At 39.4% G+C, this 23,852-nt stretch overlaps 1 protein-coding gene across 1 annotated transcript; it reads right to left on the bottom strand.

The window, feature by feature from the left end:
* Window positions 1–4,783: 4,783 nt before the first annotated feature.
* Window positions 4,784–22,595, bottom strand: NOM1 (nucleolar protein with MIF4G domain 1). Its single transcript, XM_070726567.1, has 11 exons — window positions 21,584–22,595; window positions 19,885–20,009; window positions 18,284–18,479; window positions 16,025–16,348; window positions 14,979–15,089; window positions 14,478–14,654; window positions 12,620–12,741; window positions 10,575–10,707; window positions 9,171–9,302; window positions 8,021–8,130; window positions 4,784–6,627 (listed from the first exon to the last, which is right to left on the bottom strand). Exons 1-11 carry the CDS (start codon window positions 22,499–22,501, stop codon window positions 6,450–6,452), a joined length of 2,526 nt encoding a protein of 841 aa, XP_070582668.1. The 5' UTR covers window positions 22,502–22,595; the 3' UTR covers window positions 4,784–6,449.
* Between the last annotated feature and the right edge of the window lie 1,257 nt (window positions 22,596–23,852).

Genomic DNA, 23,852 nt, shown 5'->3' with positions numbered 1-23,852 from the left:
GCAAACTGATGGGTGGATTGATCATCCTAAAGCATAGTTTATCTGTATTTAGTAAGCTGCACTTGGCCAGATTTTTGGGGGGGAAAAACCAACCCCCCATAAAATCTACTATTTACAGAACCCATTTTCCCTTACTTAAAAGTGTTTTACCTAACCCAATTTTTTGAATTTGTATAGTGACCTAACATTTTCACACAGCATGCCAAGCAAATATAGGAAAGGCTGATTCACATTTAATGTATTCTGTGAACATAGATATTAATCTGTTTGTGAGAGCCTGTCCTGTCATTTTACCCCTTATCAGGAGTTGCTAAAAATTAAAAATGGCAGCAATTGAATTTTAGATGGTAACCGCTTAATTGCAACTTTTAGTTTGGAATAAAATGGTGTTGTACATGGCATTACTACTAGTTTTTTTCTCATTATTCCTATCACCCATTTCCTCCCACTAATGACTGTAACCTGTTGCTTGTACCCTTAAGATTTTTTTATTGTTTCCTCATTGCTTATTTGATTCCTATAATCATTAAGTGTTGCCCTTCATGATTCTTGACAAATGTATCTTTTCTTTTATGTACACTGAGAGCATATGCACCAAGACAAATTCCTTGTGTGTCATACTTGGCCAATAAAGAATTCTATTCTATTTTATTCTGATTTGCTGAAGTTTGTTTTTGCAAATTAGGTGAACTATACCAACACTAGCAAGATATTTTAAATAAGAAAGCATAGTTGATCAGTATAGTTTGTTCTGTTATTCCACTTCTGCCACAGAAAATTTTGTACTTTAACGAGAGGGGAAAATCGCCATTTCTGCTTCATGAAAAATAGCAACCAAGAGTCTCAATTTGGGCTTCCTAGTTCACACAATGTAGCCTGTTGTGAAAAGAACACCTCCCTTTTCTGTTCCTACACTTGGAAGTGACCAGATGCTTTCCCACAGCTGCCTTAATATCCAAGATGAGGAAATTTATGGCTTCTAGAAATTCCTAAGCCAGCAGATAATAATGAGAAATGCTGGGACTTACATTTCAGCAACATGCTGTATATGTGTGTGTGCCCGGGTATTGAATGACAGGCTCATCTCTACTTTTTTATTTTTATTTTATTTATTTGTGAAACATGTATAGGATAGTAGTTTGTATAAGCATAAGTAAAAAGTAACAACAAAAGAGGATTTGCAATAAACTGCAGAGATTTGTCTGGGAAACATCATTTACACCTCTCAGTTTATTCAAGGGTTAATGCATGCTACATACCTTCCCACCTGGGCCTATTCACTTCCCTTTCACATTTGCTTAAGGGACACTTAACCTGAAAATGCCTTTGATTATAGTGCAACCAGACATAAGGGGTGGGCTTCCCTTCCCTTGGATCTGGGTGTTCAGGAGGGGACTACCCACCCATAAACAGAGGGCCTCGATTTACCACGGAAGCACCATTTATTTTGGTTTACTCAGCTGGAGGGGAATAAAGGTCCTTATCGAGATACAACCTCAGCTGGGCCCTAAAGGCAGCTTTCTGCCAGCGGACACTGCAAACAAGGCCTGTCAGGCGGAATCTCTGCCTCTCCCCCCCCCTTCCCCCCCTCTCCGGTCCGAGGAGCTGTCTTATAGGGCCAAGTGGAGTTGAAAAAGCCGTTAAATAAAGCTATGTCCTAGGTACTGTCTTCAGATACCTTGGGGCTCTAATTCCTGGGTGATTGGCAATTTAATAATAATAATAATAATAATAATAATAATAATAATAATAATAATAATAATAATAATAATAATAATAATAATAATAGAAACATAGAAGTCTGACGGCAGAAAAAGACCTCATGGTCCATCTAGTCTGCCCTTATACTATTTTCTGTATTTTATCTTAGGATGGATATATGTTTATCCCAGGCATGTTTAAATTCAGTTACTGTGGATTTATCTACCACGTCTGCTGGAAGTTTGTTCCAAGGATCTACTACTCTTTCAGTAAAATAATATTTTCTCATGTTGCTTTTGATCTTTCCCCCAACTAACTTCAGATTGTGTCCCCTTGTTCTTGTGTTCACTTTCCTATTAAAAACACTTCCCTCCTGAACCTTATTTAACCCTTTAATATATTTAAATGTTTCGATCATGTCCCCCCTTTTCCTTCTGTCCTCCAGACTATACAGATTGAGTTCATTAAGTCTTTCCTGATACGTTTTATGCTTAAGACCTTCCACCATTCTTGTAGCCCATTCTTGTAATAATAATAATAACAACAACAACAATAATAATAATAGGGCAATTTTGCTTCCACACCTGTGGAGGTAGCAAAATCGCGCTCGGAGCCGCAGATACGCGAATTTCAGCATGCGTGAAAGCAAGAAAACCTCGCTGAAACACGGGCGCACCTGCGGCTTCGTGCACGATTTTGCTACCTCCACAGGTGCAGAAGCAAAATCGCACTGGCCCCGCTAGCACTCACGAGCCGCCGCGGCGAGCCTAATTTAGCGTTCCGGCTAGCAGCCCGCCCCTGCTGCAACCACATACTGTGTTTCCCTGAAAATAAGACCCTAGCTTATTTTTTTTAAAAATCCTGAAATAAACGCTTGGCCTTATTTTCATGCGCTCAAAAGCCCAATTGGGCTTATTATCAGGGGATGTCTTATTTGGAAGGAAATACATATTTTTGGCAGCATTACAGAACTGACCTGTAAGAGAACACAAAACCCATCCATCTCACACACCACTAACTGCGTCCACAAAAATGAAACAAAATTTTATCTCCCTTCCTATTGCTGGTTCAATGAAGGAGATACTGACTGCATTTCGAGGCATCACAACTAACAACTGTCAGTGGGCTTATCTTCTTGGAAGCTATGTACTCCTCTAAAATCAGCTAAATTAACAATCATTAGCAATTATTCACTTGGGATATTAATAAATCTATACAGGTTCTACAGCCTGAAAAAAGTCCAAAAACCCCAGCTGGATTTCATTACAAGTGGTTAGGCAAAGTGGCAATTACCTTGATAGGTACTTATCATCTATATTTGTAACAGCTGTTTCTACAAAATACAAGCCCACCAAGCAATTATGCTTAAGTAATAAGACCACTTTCCCAGTAGGATAGCAATGAACAACATAGCCAATCTCTGCACTGGGAAAAAATAACTTAACCAAAAACTGTGTTAATACTTGCATGTAAAGACCATTGGTGTTCTAACTTTACAATCTGGCCAAATCCCTTAGAATTTTCTGATGTAATTGTCAGAAGGAATGCCCTTCACAGATAAGGAAAGACTTGCTACCAAGACACCTGTCATGTAAAATCAGCCTGAGAATTGTATCTTGAGATTTAGGCAATGCCTCCTGATAATATAATTTATATCTTGGGGAGTCTTAAGACTTGTAAAATCTGATTACCATAAAAACTTTGGGCACTTGAAGATATATAGTTTAATCACTGGTGAAATCCATTTTTTTTCCCTATAGGTTCTGTGGGCATGTCTTGGTGGGCGTGTCAGGGGAAGGATATTGCAAAATCTCCATTCCCACCCTGTTCTGGGACCAGCCAGAGGTGGTATTTCCCAGTTCTCCAAATGACTAAAAATTTCCGCTACTGGTTCTCCAGAATCTGCCCGATTTCACCCGAGTTTAAATTCCAGAATGGTCCAGTCAGCTAGCTGGCTAGAGAATTTTGAGAGTTGAAGGCCACTCATCTTTAACTTCCCAAGATTGAGAACCAATGCTATAATCTTCTAAAAAAAAAAGTGGTATTGACCTGCATGACTGTTTTTTTGGACTCGTGTAGCCTGAGGGACTGACATTGATTTGAGGATGAATAAAAGAACAAAATCTGTATGGCATTTGCGACAATTTTTAACAATTCACATGCTCTTTTGATACTGATCTCTTTGATTAAATGACACAGGCTAAATTTAGATACTGATGAGGCTGGAAATCATTATCTTTCTACATAACTTCCAAATTAAATGTTCTTTGTTATTATGATTTAGGACAGTGATGGTGAACCTTTCTTTCCTTGGGTGCCGAAAAAGTGTGTGCTTGCGCTATCATGGATGAGTGAGTGCCCACACCCATAATTCAGTGCCTGGGGAGGGTGAAAATAGCTTCCTGGCCCCCCAGAGGCCTTCTGGAGGCCGGAAACGGTCTGTTTCCCAACTTCTGATGGGCCCAGTAGGCTCCTCTTTCACATTTCCCAGGCTTCAAAGGCTTCCTTGGGGCCAGGGGAGGGTAAATTTTTTATTTTATTTATTAGATTTGTATGCCGCCCCTCTCCGTAGACTCAGGGCGGCTCACAACAACAATAAAACAATTCAAGACAAATCTAATAAATTAAAAACATTTTAAAAACCCATTATTAAAGCAGACATACACACAAACAAACATACCATACATGAATTGTATAGGCACGGGGGAGATGTCCTCCCCCATCTACCTGGAGGCTCTCTGGAAACCAAAAACGCCCTCCCAGAGCTTCTGTGGGAGCCAAAGATCAGCTGGCTGGCACACACAGGCTGAGCTAGGGCAATGGCTTGGGTGCCGGCATAAATGGCTCTGCATGCCACCTGTGCCATAGGTTCGCCATCACTGGTTTGGGAGAATTAGCAAATAAATGGAATACCAGAAGCAATCAAATATTTTTGCTAAAAAGTTGATATTTGTATCAAAAAGTGCTCAAAAAGATGAGGGAAGAAAAACAATTGTAAAAATGATTGTGATGAAGAATGAATTGAGGAGAAAATTACAAGTACAGTACAAATAAGTTATGGTAATAAGATGAATCAGTAATATAAAATTATGTATTATTTTTATTAAAGTATATTCTCATATATTGTTTGTATAAAGTATATCTTTAAATTACACAGAATAATTTAGAAAAAGCTAGGGAATTTAAGTTTCTGCATTACAAACAAGATTAAAAGCAAGATAAAAATTTACAAAACAATAAAATGGGATGAGAAATATAAAATTAACTTGCCCATGCTTACCAATGGTCACCAGTGGTCACTGCGCCTTTTCCTCTCACTCAGCTCGACCATGGTGGCTCCCTGAGTGAAGGCAGAGGCGGCGGCAATAACCTCTGCGCTTTCTACGGCCGCATAGCTGGACTGCCCGGAGGGAAGCGGCAGCTCCCGCCTGAGGAACCTATGGCGATGTCCGCCGGCTTTGCGGCAGCCGCCGGTGGTAGACACAGGTGGTGGGAGAAGAGGGAGCCAGGAGGTGACCGTGAAGCCCAAGACCAGCCCCAGGATGACACTCAGTCAGGGGCGTGGGACCATGTGGCCATGGTGGGAGCAGTCACAGGATGGGGCGGCGCCACGAGAGGGTTCTGCCCCGCGAGGAGACGCCCACCGAGCTGCGGGTCCCACCACCACCATCTTCTTTCCCTCTGCCTCTTTCTCATCACACTTCCTGAGCCTGAGCCCACCTTTACAAATCTGGGCTTCTAGCTTTTCTTTCCAGTTGTAGCTTCTCAGATCACCATGGCTCTCTGGAAGATCCTTTTCCACATCTCTTCCCTCTTTGCTGCCTGACTTTTCCAACATTGAATAATTTAATGGTCTGTCTATTATCCCACCAGCTAGCAGATCAATTTGTATCACCTGTTCCCTTTGTTTCCTATATTTTTCTGTCCTTTTCCCCCTTCAGCTAAGAAGAAAGCACCTTTCGGACTCATTTCTCTTACCTGCCCAAACGCATACAAATCTAATAAATTGAATTGAATTGTAGTCTGGGCAGTGCAGAGAATTCAGCATAGCTTCCAAACTATAGATCAGAATTGGAGAAAAAGAAGAAAAGGGAAAGAGAGGGAGGGAAAGAGAAGTGGAGAAGGAGGAAGGAGGGAGGGAAGGGTTATGACTTTTGCAGCAGCTCCCCGATCATATGATCAAAACTTGGCCTCCATTTCATATGTATGGCCGTTGTTGTGTCCTGAAGTCACGTGACCCCCTTTTGCGACCATCTCACAAGCAAAGAAAATGGGGGAGGAGGGAGAAGCCAGATTCACTTAATGACCGGGTTTATAACCAATCCACGCCCAGGCCTGAAAATGTACCACTCAGACATTATACTTTTCTGCTTACACTGAAAAAAAATTAGAGGGAACATTGTTGCTTACTATTATGTATAAATCCCACTCAATGCTCTATGTATAGCTTTAAAAGAGAATCAGTAAGAAAATACCAAGGTTCATTTGAAATAAAATTTCATTTTTTGCCTAAAATCTACCAAGTCATTTGTAATTTTGTCTTGTTTTTTAATAAAATCCCTGATTATTAAAAAAGCATTTCTATGCTTTTATATTGAGAAATATATGCACATATAAATCTGAATATAAAACCATAACTAGCTCCATGTTTTGGTGAAGTATTTATATGGAACAATGACATCTTTATATACTATGGCAGCACATTTCTCTACTTTTCATAAGGGAAACTCTGTCATATGGTCTTGATATTATAACTTCACTTTTGATTCTTTTGCTTTCAGTGTTTTTGTTACTAGATCAATTTTCTCTTTCAGCAGAGCACCTTCTTTAGCGTCTGCGTGAGCTTGAGTATTTTTCATCAAGAAATGAACAAGAAAAAGCTTCAAGCCTTCATGTAGCATTCCCAGCTTGGGATTGTCAGCCAACCTGGAAAATAAGAAAACCTTGTTTTAAACAATTTGTATTTTCCTTTAGACAATGATACAACATCATAGTGGTTAAGGTACTGGGCTAGACTGTGAGTTCAAGTCCTGCCTTCGCCATGAAAGCCAGCTGGGTGATTTGGGGTCAGACATTCTCTCTCAGCCCAAATGACTGCACAGAGCTGTGGTTTTTGTGAGGAAAGCAGTAGGAGGAAGGTGGATGTGGTTGCTGCCTTGAGTTACTTGTAAATATAATAAAGACGGAATATACATATAATACAAGGGTGGCATTAACTTCCCTTCCCTACAGGTTTGCAAATGTGAGCGCGCGCACACGCCTGACCCCCCCCACCTCAGCATATACGCCCGGCCTTCTGTGCATGTGCTTCAGTCATGCACACACCTTCTACGCATGTGCCCGGATTCAAATAGGACAGCATTACGTCTGGGCGGATCCAACCACATTTACTGCTATCAGTTCCCAGGTTCATGTGATCACCTTTTGCAAACTTCTGACAAACAACGTCAATGGGGAAGCCAAATTCGCTTAATAACCAGGTTACTAACAACACAGTAAATCACAATTGTAACAAGAAAGGTTGTAAAATGGGGCAGAACTCACTTAACAAATGTCTCACTTAAACAACAGAAATTTTGGGCTCAATTATGATTTTTGATAATGTGTTTGTAAATGGTACAATGGTTTTAAATCTGAAGGCTTTTTCTTTCTGTGCCAGCGTAGCTTTGCAAAGTTGCCGTAGTAGCACAGTGGTTAGAATGCAATACTGCAGGCCAATTCTGCTGACTGCCGGCTGTTTGATCCTCATCAGCTCAAGATTGACTCAGTCTTCCATCCTTCCAAAGTCGGTAGAAAGAGGACCCAGATTGTTGGGGGACAGTATGCTGACTCCGTAAGAGGCCCATGAAGCACTGTAAAGTGATATATAAGTCTAAGACCCTGGTTGCCAACATGGGGCTCATGCCCCACAGGGGGCAATTTGATTTTTAATGGGGGCAATTGGAGTCTTGTTTAAATCAAGTTAATGGCCTTTTAGGCTTCCTCTGCATGTGTAGAGTTCACTTTTTGAATAGTAAGAATTATATGTCATGGGGGAGGGGGAGAGAATCAGGATTTTAGAGATGCTTGGGTAGGGCATGGCCAAAAGAAAGGTTGGGAACCTCTGGGTCTAAGGGCTATTGCTAAGAACATAAGCCAAAGACCACCTGTGTCACTATTTTACAGCTTGGTTGGTTCAGCACAAGAACTGAGATACTGTGTAAACGCTTGATGTAAGGGGCAGCCAGGACTATTTATTAATTTAAAAACAAACAAACACTTTTTTCTAATTATTAAAAAATGGCACGAGAACCTCCTACTCAGAATACTTGAGACTTACTTTTCAAATATATGGTTGAGATCTTCTTGTTCCATTTTTAGGAATAATGCAGACAACACCTGTCGTAGAAAGTTAACTTTCGGCTTATCTAAGTCACTGAATTCAATCACCTAATTCAACAGAAAGGGAAGATCAGATCAAAGCAAATCCTCTCATTAGGTCTTCAAAAACGATCTGGCTGACGGCTTTTCATGAAGACAAGGCCTCTCAGCCTGACTCTTCCTAAGCTCAGCAGAGAAGGTGCTGGGCTTGCGTGAGGTCCAAAGCACTCTTTCAAAATCATTTTCGAAGTGTGCACCACTCCTACTATCAACTTATCAAACTGTTTTCCAAATACTATCAGTGTGATATAGTGAACATCCGATGTATATTAACAAAAAAAGAAAAGTCAGCAGTATTTTCCCAATGCCGGCTTCAATGTTAAGTTTAATGTCCAATCACGAATCCATCATTAAAAAAAAAAATCTCACACTTCATAACTTCCAAGAATGGGATAGAATGTTCATTAACTAATGAACAGCCATTTACTTAAACCTTAGTTATTGTATTCCATCAGTCAGTGCTGGTAGTCCTTGACTTACAACGACAAACCACCTTGTGGGCCTCAGTGGGCATGTCTTCCCTTTTGCAATACAATAGAGTACAATATCCCCTCCTGAGGCTTCTAAGGCCTTGATCCTGTGGTTAAGAGAAGCAGTCTTTAAGCAAGATGTCACACGACTGCTTTGCTTGTTGACCACATCCCGAATGTGGTTCTTGAAGGATCCCACTCATTATTTATTTATAAAACTTATATACACATTCCGTTTGATCTCAAGGTAACCCTGGGAGGCTTTCAATCGTAAAAAAAAAAAGTAAATATGTTAATCCAAATAATAAATAAATAAATAAATAAACCTGGAATAGTGCTTTACACTCTTTTTGAGCCTATAGTAACTTTAAATGGTCATAAAGTGACTGGTCATAAGTTAAGGACTACATACAATATGAAAACTAGCACCAAAAATATGCTAATATTTTTTTCCTTTGAGATTTAATGAGTTATGTCTTCTGTCTTGACAGGAGGAATTGCAAACAAAATTACATGTGCACTATGCATGAGCTTGGGAGCTGCAAACATTTAAAAGTTTTAAAAAATAATTGTAGTTACCTTGAAGACAGTAAGAGAGAGCCATTTAGTCTTTAGCAGGTGAGTTACAAGATTAACTAAGTTGGAGAAAGCAGCAGCTGACAGGCTTCCTAAATCTCTGATTTTGTCCCAGATACTGAACTGTAATGTGGTCTAATTCACAAAATAAAAAAGCAGAAAGCATTATAATAAAACAATATTTCACCGCGTTCCTTAAGAAGTACATGTAGAAGAGTGTGCTGGACTAGAAGACCTCCAAAGCCCCTTCCAATTGTTATCCTGTTATCTTTTATTTCACAGTTAAAGTGACATTGCTAAAAGTTGCCAAAGATTGACAGCCAGAGAAAGTGAACTTTTTACGAGGAGAGCCAAGTCCTTCCAGCCACCATGAGGGCAATGAGTTGCTATTGCTTCTGAGTGTAAACCAAGGTGCTGATGGTCATAGATAAAAACCCTTCATGCACAGGGCCTGGAGGTGTGCAGGACTGCCTCACTCTCAATTCTTCATGCCTATACAATATCTCACAGTTTTTCGGTGCTCCATTAATGAAAGAATGCCATCTTATGGGCCTCAGCAGGCGTGTCTTCCCTCTTGCTAGCCTGCCCCACGGAACTCCCTTCTGAGGTTCCTAAAGCTTTGATCCTTTTGACTTTTAGGAGCTTAAGACCTCTGGTTCAGATTTATGTGTAGTCCTGTTATGCACTAGCAAGGGTGTAATACTGCAGATCTAATTTTGTCCCCCAAAACAGGGTTTTTAAAAATGGTTTCAATTATCTGCAGGCCACCCAGATTCACCAATAAGTATCTGGCTCTAAAAACCAAATAAATAAAACAAATGAATCACAGCACAGGAGAGATCTTTTCATTTCCAAGCGCTTTTCCTTCTCTCCAGAACTACCTATTGTAAAAACAGGAGACAACTATTCTTTTTAGAATAGGAAGGATTCAACAGCATTAAAGGGAAGAAGCTGGCTATGTAGCGCTCCCTAGTGTCAAATTATTCTCTGTTTTCCAGGAGGATGAAACAGAGGTGAGGACACAACCTGGCCTTTGGTCTTTCCTTCCTTTAAAATATATTTAGGAATCTGGGAAGAGAGTTGAGATTTGAGGTGAAGGGGAAGACAGCACTTTCCTGAAATTAGTCTGAAACTCCCAGCTGCAGAAATGCTGAGCTTTTCTGCACACAAAGTATTGTGCAGAAGCTTTTTCACATCAGAGTCTTTTTTTGTACAGGGGGAGATTTACAGTCACATAGAATCATTTAATGCTCTTCTTTGCTTCTAGAAATTCATGACTAAAATGCCTTTAGAAGTCAAAGGTTTATTACCGGTATTCAAAAATACCCTTTTGGTTCTCAGAATCTCAACTGCATAACTGGCAAATGAATGAATGAATGAATGAATAAATACAAGCTTTGCACTAACCTGAAATCGCCTTTCGTATTCACAGAACTTGGCGGATAAATGTGCATAGAAAGGATTGTAAGTATTCTCTTGCAGGCAACAATCTATGAGGATATGGACTATCTCTCTCTCCTGTTGGTCTTTCAGTCTAAGCCTAATGAATAAATTGTCATAATAAAAATCGTGTTTTCTAAACTTCTAATACAGAAACATTCTAAAAATAGTTTTGCCAGCCCAAGAACTATTATGATTGTTCCCTTCTAGGACAGTTTAGATCGGGGGTGTCAAACTGGATTTGTTTGAGAGTCGGATCAGCAGACCAGTGGAGGGAGATGGGATGGACTCCTCCTGCAGCACCCTGGCGGCCAAAAATGGGGCATAGGGCGGCCTTGTGATGCCTCCCGCAGCCCATTTTGGACCAGCAGAGTGCTACAGGAGGCCGCAGAGGGTGAAATGGGCTGTTCTTTGATATTTCCAGACTTAAGAACCCTGCGGGTCTTGAGTTTGACACCCTTGGTTTAAATCACTCTAGTATTTGTTGATCAAACTTGGCAACTTTGAAGATGTATAGCCTTTAGTTCCCAGAATTCCTCAACTAGTATGTATTCTGGGAGTTGAAGTCCACACATTTTAAAGTTGAAGTCCACACACCTTAGTTACCTAATTTGAAAACCCTCAGCTTATCCCTTGTCTGTGAGATATTTCTATTTTATTCTTCTCTATTAGGGTAATTTTTGATCTGTTGGATTTCATCTCCCATCAAGAAGCCTTCTAACTGAGGGAAGGTTTTGCGTATATGCTTCAAAATATATTTCTGAAGGTTGACTAGAAATGGGTATGAAGTTCATGATATTTTAATTGAAGAAAGTGCAAGGATTATAGGAAAGAGTCAAGTTTCATTCATATTTAAATACCCTGGCAATAAAAAGAGCTGAAGAAAAAGCTGCCTTTAATTTCCAGATTAATAATCATCCTGACACAGAAAAAAGAAGTTACTAGTGGCAGTTACCAAGGAGAAACCATCTTCCAAGTTTTTCTAATTCCTAATTGAGGGTGTTGGGAATCTCAATCCAACTAATTATATAAATATAATCAGCATTAATGAGACCTCACTGGCTGTCTCAGCAGAAAGTCTGGCAAGAAGGAATCATATTTCTTCCCACAGAGCTGGACCACAAAAGAAAATCAGGAACAATTGGCAGGAAAAGTCTTAACTTGGGCAGTACCTGTTCTATCCAAAGAAGCCTGATTTAGCCTTCCTGTCAAAGGCTTGGCAGTACTAAAATCAATTAAAATGAAAAACGTTTAATACTACAGTGTGGAGTGTAAGATGCACAAATGCTTGCATCATTTCATTTTTTTATACTTGACTTTTGTTAGAACACAAATGTTCCACTTTATACTAAGTTATGTTTTAGTTAGATCAACTAAGTAAAAGTTGCAATTTAGAACAAATAAATGACATAGAAAATTCCCTGGGAGAGTATCAGCCAAAAAGATCAAAGAAATGCAATTAACTTCTAAAGATGCTGAAAGTATATAGAAATAGATGTATAGACATATCAAATATCTCAGTATATAAATATATTTGCAATTAGTGTTTATGTCTTTTACTGCTAAACTTTTACTGCTATTTGGACAGTGGTTTAATTTATTCGTAGTTGAAGACTCAATTTCTTTATTCAGCAGATACTTCACAGTTTTTACACAGTAACATATTTAAGGATGCTTTGCCTCTTAATTTGTGGATCTCTTAGGCACGTTTGTGTATATTTCTTAACCATAAGCAAGTCCTCACATATGTAGTACATGAATATCAAAGCTAGCCAGGCTGACTCAAAAAGAGTTTGCCTTAGCTGTTCTTAAGAGAAAACTCAGATCTCAGTCTTGCTTAAACCTGGAGCTAAGCTGTTGTTAGCAATATCACTCTTGTTCTCTTATTCTGTTTCTTTGCCTCAAGCAAGAGAAATCCTCATTTTTTCTATCTCTTGCAGCCACCATGGTGACAGGTTTTGTTTGCGTTCCTGAAAATATCTTCCTATGCCCTGATGGGTTGCCCTACTTACTTCAAAAGTTTTTCAAAGGCATCCAAAAAATCTTCACTTGTCATCAAGATGCAAAATATATTTCTCCTGATATCCGTATTCATTCTTTGCTTACGAGCGAGTTTCAGAATCCTTGTGCTTATCTGAAGGGTTAAGAAAAAAATTTCATGTAAATTATTAACATTATATATTTTAAAAATCATGTTTTTAGATGCAAATAACTAGCAGGAGCAAAGTTAACAGTGAGGCTGGTGTGGTATTAGCGTCTCCCAGGCTATGTATTAGAAAGTAAGTCTAGACAGGAATTTTTGAAAAACAACTCCAGGTATGTGCAAGATCTGTTTTTCTGGGAATAAAATATTCTTGAGAATTCTAATATGCTGATTTTCCTCCAGGCCATTTTGATGCAGTCATTCTGGGGGTGAAATAGAAAGTAGGTTTTGCATATTTGTGTTGAACACAAACACCGGATTTATGAGTCATCTTACATCATAATGTGATTTATATGATTGACTTTGGGCTAGTGTTTGTCAACAAATCATGGCTAAGGTTTCTATAGTGGGCTGGTAATGGTGTTTTCAGCCAGATTTATTTATTTATCTATAAAATTTATATGGCCGTCTAACTCAGTTGAGAGTTTACCGAAATATAATTATATAATTATTGCAGATTATTCCTAATTGTTATATGGGCAATGAATAATAAATACAGCTGCTTGTTATTCAACTGTTAGATTTGGAAGAAAAGCAAATATGGAGATTTTTTCTTTTAAAAAAGAAAATGGTGGGTGTTAAAATTAGAAAGATCCCACTAATTTGTCCAACTATATAAGAATGAGATTGGGGGCGAGGTCTCATGGCCGCAGCACCGTGGATATTTCCCTCTCTCCTGGGAATGTCCCCAAGTCCCACTGCCCGGGGGTTCTGGTCCTTTTGGACTAGACCGAATCGCTCTTGCAGGGAGAGTGACGCATGGGACTCTGCCAGGGACCTGGCAGGAGCCGGCATGCCCCGCTGGATGAACTGGCTTGTCTCGCATCGGCTGTGGTGCCTGTTCCGACACAGCTGTGGAGACTACGCAACGCCGGGATGGTAGCTGAACGATTCCATCTGGAAAGAGACTTGGAGGAGTTACCTTCAAAGGGGAAGAAGGGATTTCCTGTTTATGGTGATAAGTGGAGAGTGCCTGAATGGGATTTTAAACTTTTGTTTCTGCGCTTGGTTGTTGGACGGAGTTAAAATGGCCTGAGATTGAAGACGGCAGTTATCTGTGCGGTATGGCGTTGTCAGGCATAGGGAAATTGATTCCCCTGGGCCGTTTCTGTTTTATGTATGCTTTATATGTATGATTGCTTTTTATATTAAGGGTTTTTAAATTGTTTTAATCAATTGGATTTGTACTATTTTAGTGTTGTGAGTCACTCCGAGTCTTCGGAGAGGGGCGGCATACAAATCCAATAAATAAATAAATAAAACAAATAAATAAATAATGAAAGAAGTGAAATAAATGAATTGAGTAGGAAATGTATTTTAAAATTTCTAACAACCACCCTTCCTCCTATGTATAGATTAAGATACAATATGAATAGTATTTCTTTTTTTCTTTTCCTCTCTTTTTTCTTTCCTTTTTTCTTTCCTTTTTAGGCTATGTAAATTGGAATATCTGTAAGGTGTGAAAAACAATAAAATATTTATACCCCAACTATATAAGAATTCAACCACCATTGAACATTATTTGGAACAAATCAATTCCCAAGGAACTCTAGCACCATCATACTCATTCATGTTAATTTTAAAAAAACTTACTAGAAGAAAGCAAACATAATATATTGAGAAACTATTCAAAGGGTACTACAAGAAAAATATTAGAGTTCCATTACCTTTCCCACAGTGTTATTTGCTGGTATTTGTTCGGTTTTGTTGCTGGTGCTGTCAATCATTGGAGCGCCACTCCAAGAGGACCCAACAATCCACCAGCGACCAACCTGATCAGCTGTGAGGAGAGATTCCAAGGACACACGAAGTTGAGAGTCTTTTCCGGAACTACTATTATGTGTCTGTACGGGGGGGGAAAAATGAGTGTTCACACTAAACCTTTTTCTTTTTTTAAAAGGTATTTATATTGAAAGATTGGTCAGTACGATTACTGTTCATCTTTCCTATATTCAAATGTAACTAAAAGTCCAAGACTGTATTTTATTTGACCATGGGCTATTTTTAAATAAATTAACAAAACCCTCAGTTGATTCAGTTCCTGTTCTATTTTGCTTCAGTTTTATATTAATAGGTTAAAAATCTTCATTATACTAACAGTTTTTATTGTTTAATCTTATTAAGAAAGTATACATTTTTAAAAAGGAACAAATATTTCTTTACTTTACCAGTGTTCTCAGCAGTTTTCGTAAATTTTCAACGGGTTCTGGGTCATAACCAGGAATTTTCCTCACGTCATTATTTTTTAGCGCCAACATAATCTCCAACATAAAGCAAATCTTTGAAAAATATAACAGGCCTGCATTATTATTCCAAATGCTATTTATCCCCCAATAAAGATATGAAAAAGAGTGCAGCTAAGCCACTATTTTATACTGAACTCTGCAACTCATATTGAAACTTTCCCAATAAAATAAAACATTTCACTGAGTTTCTTCTCTAGCCATTATTATTAGAATAGATTTACATATAAACAAAAAACTATACATATAAACATATAAACTATTTAGTACGGGATGTTCAAATCTATAAAAATGTACCACCTCTGGGCAGAGTTCAATTCCTGATGACTTATCTTTTACAGAGTTTGATGTTTCTATTGCTTATAACATGCCAAAGCTTAGCCTTGTTTTTGCTTTTCGGTGCAGCTTTCAACTAAAAAGAGACTAACAACACTGATCTTAACAAATATGTTGGGAAAAGGCCTGAAATAATGAAAATGTTATATTTGAAAAGCTAAGTATTTACAATGAGATGGTCATGATATTTTACACTTCACTCATTTCATATAAATGAGGTCATCCATGTATCACCAAATGTGCTTCTAAAAGGAGAAATATGACCTCCGCATTTCTGTCTGCTCTCAGAAGAGCACTTCATCCTATTACTGCTCTCCCAACACACTTTGATGACAAAGAAGTATAGCTTTAATGTTTAATCACAGTTAAGAAATAAACCGCTTCATATTTTATCTGCATTTTTTCCAATATAAATGCATTAAAGCTCCTGCCAAGTTTTCCTCCTAATAAGAATGCTTTAAAACAGTATTTGTTTGCCATGGCAACTTTAAGATATGTAGATGTCAGCATCCAGAGTTCCCAGCTAGCAAGTTGGCTGGGGAATTCTGGGAGTTGAAGTCCACATAACCTAAAGCTGCTAAGGCTGAGAAATATTGTTCTAAAAATTAGTATTCTTTTAAAAAATGTATTCATACCCTTGACTGGTCCTGGAATTGTTTCCCCGTTGCATTTGCTTTTTTCTGGACCTCATTGACAAATTCCCTTAGTTCTAGGGCATCATCCTTCCTCAAGGAAAAACCCACATTCTTCAGTAGCAGTACGATCAGTTCAATGTCCTTCCCAGAGAAAGTGCTAACAAGCTTCTTTAAGATGTCAAAGATCAGCACTGAATGCACTACATAAAAATTATACAAATTAGCAATTAAAATCAGCAAGTTCTCGCATTCTTTCCCTTCGGCTTCACTTGTGTAGACATCATCAAATTTCCTCACCACGGTTTCCAAAAAATGAGCACCAACCTGGAATAGATTTACACACAAGCAAATATAAAAAAGACTGTTAAAGCAATAGACTGGTTATGTCTTTATTTTGAAAAGTAAAATCTAACAATATACATAACTAGTGTTGTGGCTATAAATTGCTAACCAGTTAACCAGAAAAAGGCATTAAGTTCAGCTTTGAAAAATTTCTTAAAATTACAGTGCTAATTATTATTATTATTAATTAGATTTGTATGCCGCCCCTCTCCATAGCGATGTATATCAATAAAAGATAATATTTGGAGATCAGGGTTGAAATGAGAAGGTCTGAACTTGGCTGTTTTCTTGCAGGCATTTCAAATTAGGTGACATCAACATTGTATCAATCTACTCTATTCAAATTTTTAGGATCTGCATAGATATGTTATTAAATATTAAATATAAAAAAATATTGTACTATTCTATCATTGCAGAGTTAAGTCTATTTTTTTTTAACCTGGAATGCCTCACAGGAAAATATTGATTAATTCAGGAAAGTGGCTGCAGCACAGCCACTCTTACCACAAATGTAGGTTTTTTTAAAGACTAACAGAGAGGTAAGAGTACTCATATACAGAAAAAGCTCTTTAAGCATCACTTTTGAGCACAGCATTGGATCGAGGCATTCCTATAGAAAGAAAATAGGCAGGTATTTTTTTCAAATTAAGCCAGAAATATGGAAATTTTCTAAAAGTTAAATGAGAACTACTTGTATTTGTTATTATTTTATTCTTATTTGCCTCTCCATTTTGTCTTTATAATAATCCTATGAAGTAAACTGACTCCCCACTCAACATTTTCAGTTTTGTAATTAGTAGCATTATATTTACTGAATTATTCTTGTAAGGTTTCATAAGAGTGCTTCACTTTTGACACTTGAGGTAAAAGACTGGGGTTGCATTTATAAAACAAGTGAAATATATAAAATCAACCTTCCTTTTTCTCTCTTTATATATCTTCCACTGGGGTGGTTAAAAATTTAGTCAAATGGTGGAAAGAAATGCTTCGTTCCACGCATTTTTTATATAGGGAATACAATTGTAGAAATCACTGTCAAAGCTGTTTTGATAAGTAAATTATTGCTACCTAATTTAATAAAGGCTAGGGATAGGAACTAGAGAAATGGGGGGGGGGGGGAAAATGACTTTTCCATCAATATGAAAAATTGTCTAAATCCTTTTCCCTTTCTTTCTCTCTCCTTCCCCAATCACACATGCTATATAGGTAAGCAATAATTGCTAGAATGTACATTATATATATTCCATTTACTTTTCTGTACCCTGTTTTTAATGTATATAACCAATAAACATTTTTTTAAAAAAAGAAAAAAAATTATCTTTTCATTTTAACATCTGATGGTGAAATAATTATGTAAGCATTTTTAAAATATTCTGCCAGTCTACTAAACAGTATTCAAACCAGTTACATTTGAATGAGACCTTAATGTTTCAAAACAGGTTGTGAAATTACCACAACATAATTAGAGCCCAATAATGAATTTTATAGGTAATCCTCAACTTGCTACCATTTAGTGTCTGTTCGAAGTTACAATGACACTGAAGTAAGTTACTTTACGATCATTTTTTACACTTACAAACGTAGCAGCATCCCCATGGCCATATGATCAAAATTCAAAATGCTTGTCAACTCAAACACATTTATGACTGTTGCAGTATGCTGGGTTCATGTGATCACTTTTTGTGGCTTTTTGATAAGCAAAGTCAATGGGGAAGCCAAATTCACTTAACAACTGCAGAGATTCATTTAACAACTATGGCAAGAGAAGTAGTAAAATGGAGCAAAGCTCACTAATTATTATTTTTTTTGCATAGTAGCATAAAACGTTGGGATCAACTTGGTTGTAAGTCATAGAGTACCCGTACTACATTCCCAATTTCTGTATGACAAATTAAAGAATTGTGAAAAAAAAGTTACCTCGATTCCCACCGTCTGATGAAGAACGCTAACCAAAAGAACATGATCCAACAGAAGTCTGGAAGGCACTGCTGATTCCAGGACACAAGCACAGATAAGAATATCCGTTAATGTTTCGTTCATATCTTTTCTACTGTTTGTCATATACAGTTCTTCCAACTGCCCGCTGATGGAGGCTAGATTTGATTCACTCAACCTAGTGGGAAGCAATCACAGAAGAGTAAAACTGAAATCTGTATTTTCATATTTCCATTAACCAGTCCTATTAAAAATATTTCCATTCCTAATATTGGTGTTTAAAGTATATCTTGATTATTTTTGGATTTTTCTTATTTTAATGTAAATATGCATTCCATTCAGCTGTGAAATCTACTTACTTTTCCTACCTGTTCAAAATTGTATGCTCAATTAAATAAATAAATAAAATAAATTCAGTGAATAGCCTTGTTGCAAACTAGACTTAAGGATATAACTAAGTCTTTTTCTTTGTTTAACATTGATTTTGCTCCATAAAAGAAACAGCAATGAAACTTATCTCGCCTTAAGAGGCTTCCCTCTGCTATTTAAATGTCATTTCACACAGTGCAAATTCTTCCATCAGGAAACCGTGAAATGCAGAAATATAGGATGCGAGATACCTTGCTTGGTAATGGAACTTATGAAACTTGAAGAAATAAAAGCAACCTGTGCATTACTCATACACTGCCTTAGTTATTATGTTAAGCTATGAGGTACTGTATAAGTAGTCCTTGACTTACAACCACAATTGAGCCCAATTTTGTTGTTGCTAAGTTAGACTTTTTATGACTTTTCTTGCCACAGTCACTAAGTTGTTAAATTAGTAACATGGTTGTTAAGTAGATCTGGCTTCTCTATTGAATTTGTTTGTCAGAAGGCTGTAAAAGGTGATCACATGACCCCAGACACTGCAATAGTCATAAATGAGTCAGTTGCCAAGCATGTGAATTTTGATCATGTGACACTGGGATGCTGCAATGGCCATAAGGGAGAAAAACAATCATGTTCCTTTTTCAGTGCCATTGTAACTTTGAATGGTCACTAAACAAATTGTTGTAAGTGAAGGACTACATGTACTTGAAGGTTTTAGATAAATAGATCTACATTCATTAAAAACAATAGAGATGATCAAGTGTTTTGAAACCAAGTTTTATCAAGAGATGTTAAAGAGCCTGAGAAAGTTTTGCTTGTAGAAAGAAAACAAGATAGGCTACAACTTCCCAACTCATATGGAAGGTGTTCAATCTTAAAGGAAGATTCTGCTTAAACATTAAGAGAAGAATATTTTGAATTGTAAGAGCTACTTAAAAGAAACAATTACCTAGAAACACGGTGAGTAAGATGTGTAAAAGCAAAAAATAGATAGTGTTGGTATTTTTGTAAGTCACTCTGAATCTATGGAGAAGGGCGGCATAGAAATCCAAATAATAAATAAATAAATTTTGAATTTTTGACCTGACTAGGAAATTGGCCTTCTAACTTTATGATTCTAAGACAGTTCCACCGACCTAAAGAAGTGATCAGAATCAGAATTGTGCAAATGAGATCATGAAGCATAGAAATTAGCACAATTTCACTATTACCTATTAATCAGACCTTTCACGGTTTTCTTTAGTCTTTCCAATTCTTCTTTCTTTTTGGAATCTATTGTCCCTTCGGAAATTCGCATTTGAGGTGGAACATACTTTACAGCATCTCGGTTAGGATTCTATACAAAAAAAAAAAAGAAACACTTGTTTTATTAAACAAATTAATGATTAGCAATGAAAATGCACTTATTGTTTGTACATTATTAGTAATGCACACGCCTTTTAGATAACTACTCTTACATAACTGATATAATAATAACACCCCTGAACCTTAAACTTAACAAAGGCAACCATGAGAAATGCACACTTCACAATATGTGTGCCTAAAAGATAGTTGGGACAGTGACTCCAATTGGACTCCTCATCCATTTTACTCAACGTTGTTTACTTTATTATTGATTCTACCTTTTCAAAAATATAAACCTTAAAGCAACAAAAGGGCCAAACACTCCCATCTTGTGTATTTCCCCCCTCTCTGAAAGGTAGGTTGAGTGTGTGTGTCTAAGTCAGTGTTTCCCAACCTTTTTTGAGCCACGGCACATTATTCACATTTTCAAAATCCTGGGCAACATTGGGGGGGGGGGGGGGTTTAAAAAAAGTTTGTACAAAAAAAATCTCTCTTCTTCTCTTTCACTCTATTTCTCTGTCCCTCCCTCTTTCTCTCTCTTCCTTCCTCTTTCTTTCTCTCTTCCTTCCTTCCTCTTTTTTGCTCTTTTTCTCACCCTCCTTCCCTCCCTCTATGTCTTTCTCTCTCCCTCCTTCCCCCCTCTCTTGCTCTCTCTCTTGCTTTCTTTCACTCTCTCTCTTGCTATCTCTCTCTTTCTCTCTCTCTTTCTTTCTGTCTCTCTTGCTATCTCTCTCTTTCAAAGGAGACTTGTCGCTACCTCCGCCAGGGAAGCTCCAGCTGGGCGGGGTGCTGCCAGTGCCGGTGCCTCCGACCTGGAGCTCCTGCTCGCAGCCGCCACCCCCAGCTACTGTCCGATGCCGCTGCTGCCAGCGCTCTCCTGCTGGGCCCCAAAGCTCATCTGCTGCGAATAAGGAAGGCGCGAAGAATGAAGCTCAGCTTCCGGTCTCGGAAACCTGAGCTTCGCGGCACACCTGACCATGTCTCGCGGCACACTGGTTGAAAAACACTGGTCTAAGTAACCCAGCTGCTTTAATGCCTAAAGGAGGACTAAAACTCCCAGTCTCATGGTTTTATGTGAGCTTTGTGACCAATAAGAGTTCACAGAGTTAGCCTTCTCCAGATCCTGTCCATCAGACAATGCCAGCTGGCAGAGCCACAGAGAATTTTCTCTGGCGGCTCTGATGCTCTGGAACCAACTGCCGCTGGAGATCCGCACTATCTCTACTCTACCAGCCTTCCGGAAAGCTATTAAAACCTGTCTTTTCCAGCAGGCCTACGAACGCTCACACCTTGGTTCAGTCATGAATGTCTGAGAGTATGTATATTTTTTACGGGATATCAAAGATACTTTTATATTGCTTTTTAGTCTTGTTATGACTGTAAACTATATTTTTATATTGTCTTATTATTGTAAGCCGCCCAGAGTCCATTTGGAATATGCATATAAATATTACAAATAAATAATAATACATAATCACTGCACTAAAATTGTTTTCTACTTTGCCATGTGTGCCGGCGTTTGTGTGTATTTAGGGGGCTTCAACAGCCATGGTTGTACCACTTCACCTCAGGACTCCCTGGTCGGCGGTTCTGTTTTTCAGCCACGGCAATATTAAGATCTGGGGATTTCAACTTGATGTATCCCTCGCCGGGGCCGGTAGCCTCTTGGCTGGACTCTTCTTCACTTTCGCTTCCTTCCTCCGGGCTGGACTCCCCGGAGCTTCCCACTTCATCCTCGGCCTCCTCTCCAGGGCTCAGGCTTCCTTCTTCTTCTTCTTCTCCTTCTGTCCCGCTTCCCTCTCCTTCATCGTAGAGGCCCGAGAAAGCAGCCTCGGACTTCAGCGACCCCAGCACGTAATCCAGCCCGTCCCGGGCGAAGCTTTGTGGCAAGGATGCCGCTGCTTCCCCTTCCTGGCCACTTTTCCCACGCTGCTTCTTGCGGCGTTTGTGGAGCCCCAGTTGCCGCTCCAGGCGACGGATCTCTCGCTCCTCCGCCTCGTTGGCTGCCAGCAGAGCCCTTTTGCGAGTCGCGGCCGTAGCGGAGGGAGCTGTCCGGGGCTGCTTGGCCGGCGGTGATGGCAGCGGCGGCTTTTTTTCTTCTTTCTGTTCTTCTTCCACCGATGGTGGCGGCGGCGGGGCCACCTTTCTAATGCAGCGTGACTGTAGGCGGCGCGGGCTCTGGGCTTCCCCGTTGGCGATCAGGAGCCGCTTCCGCCGCCCTCGCTTCAACTTGCGCTTCTCTCGCTTCATTTCTCGCCGGTTCCTATGACCATTCCAAGCGGGCTGATGAAGGGATCCGAAGGAGCCGCCATCGCCGCCACCGGGCCCCACCGCGGCCTCCACGAATTCCCTCACCGACAGCCCCAGTTTGTGGATCTTCCCGATCGGCGGCTGTTTCTTAGGCGGAGGCCGCCTCCCTCCACTTTTCCTCTTGCCGGCGTGGCCGCCCTCAGCCGCCGAAGAACAGGCCGTCCCCCGCTTCATAGCCTGGGCCGCGATCGCCTCACAATCTTGTCACACTTTCTCTCACAGGTCCCGGCTCATGGGCGCCGCCATTTTGGGAGCGAGAAGGCGGGGCTTAGGTCTCTCGGAAAAGAAGCCGTGAGAATTGGCGCCCCCTGTCGGGATGCTGAAAGAAGCCTTTGAATCTGGTACCGTCAGTTTGCCCCGCCTTCTCAATGGACGCAGGGAAATGTAGTTCAAAAGCCTTCAGGGGGACGGGGACGACAGCTTTACACCCTGTTCTTTGCTCATCGTGGCATCCAATTTGAACCTTATGTAGCGTTGTGATCCAGTGTTCCCTCTAATTTTTTTTGGGGTGGGCGGAAAAGTATAGTGTCTGAGCGGCAGTTCCTTCGGACTGGGCGGCACAGAAATATTAAATAAATAAACAAACAAACAAATAAAAAAACCACCCTGTTTTGCCTCAGAGAATTTCAAAATAAAATACTGTACTGTGTGTCTATAACAGTGAGCTCATAATAGGGCAACTCTCTCTTCCTTACTCCCATTCTTTTTCTTTCTCTTTTCCTTCCTCTCTTTTTTCTATCTGTTTCTCTCTCTTCCTCTCTTCCTCTCTCTCTCCTTCCCTCTCACTCTTTCCCTCTCGGCTTCTGGGCAGGTTTGAAAAACTCTGAGTTGATGATGATTTTTAAGTGAGCGATTGCTCACTGCTCAGCTTAGAGGGAACTATGTTGTGATCCCTTCCATATTTGATAGACATCAAAATCCTTTACAACCTGCACTATTTTTGCATCTAAAATAATGTTTCTCAACCTTTGGGGAGTTTTTAAGATGCCTTTTTAAATGTCCAGAGATACTTTTCTAGAAGAGTTCTCCACTCCTCCATTCTCAACAGAATACCCTATACCAGTGTTTTTCAACCAGTGTGCCGTGGCACACTAGTGTGCCGTGAGACATGGTCAGGTGTGCCGCGAAGCTCAGAGAGAGAAAGAAAGAGAAAGAAAGAGCAAGAGAGAGAGAGAGAGAAAACAAGAGAGAAAGCAAGCAAGAGAGAGAAAGAAAGCAAGAGAGAGAGAAAGAAAGAAAGCAAGAGAGAGAAAGAGAACAAGAGAGAAAGAAAGCAAGAGAGAGAGAAAGCAAGAGAGAGAAAGAGAACAAGAGAGAAAGAAAGCAAGAGAGAGCAAGAGAGAGAAAGAAAGAAAGCAAGAGATAGAGAGAGAAAGACATAGAGGGAAGTAGCGAGGGAGAGAGAAAGAGCAAAAAAGAGGAAAGAAGGAGGAGAGAAAGAAAGAGGGATGGAGAAAGAGAAAAAAGAGGGAGAGAGAAATAGGGCGGAAGGGAGGAAGAGAGAGAATTTTTTTGTCCAAACTGT

The sequence above is a fragment of the Erythrolamprus reginae genome, chromosome Z (assembly GCF_031021105.1).
Source record: "Erythrolamprus reginae isolate rEryReg1 chromosome Z, rEryReg1.hap1, whole genome shotgun sequence".
NCBI classification, from domain to species: domain Eukaryota; kingdom Metazoa; phylum Chordata; class Lepidosauria; order Squamata; family Dipsadidae; genus Erythrolamprus; species Erythrolamprus reginae.
This window is presented reverse-complemented; position numbering and strand designations above follow the sequence as displayed.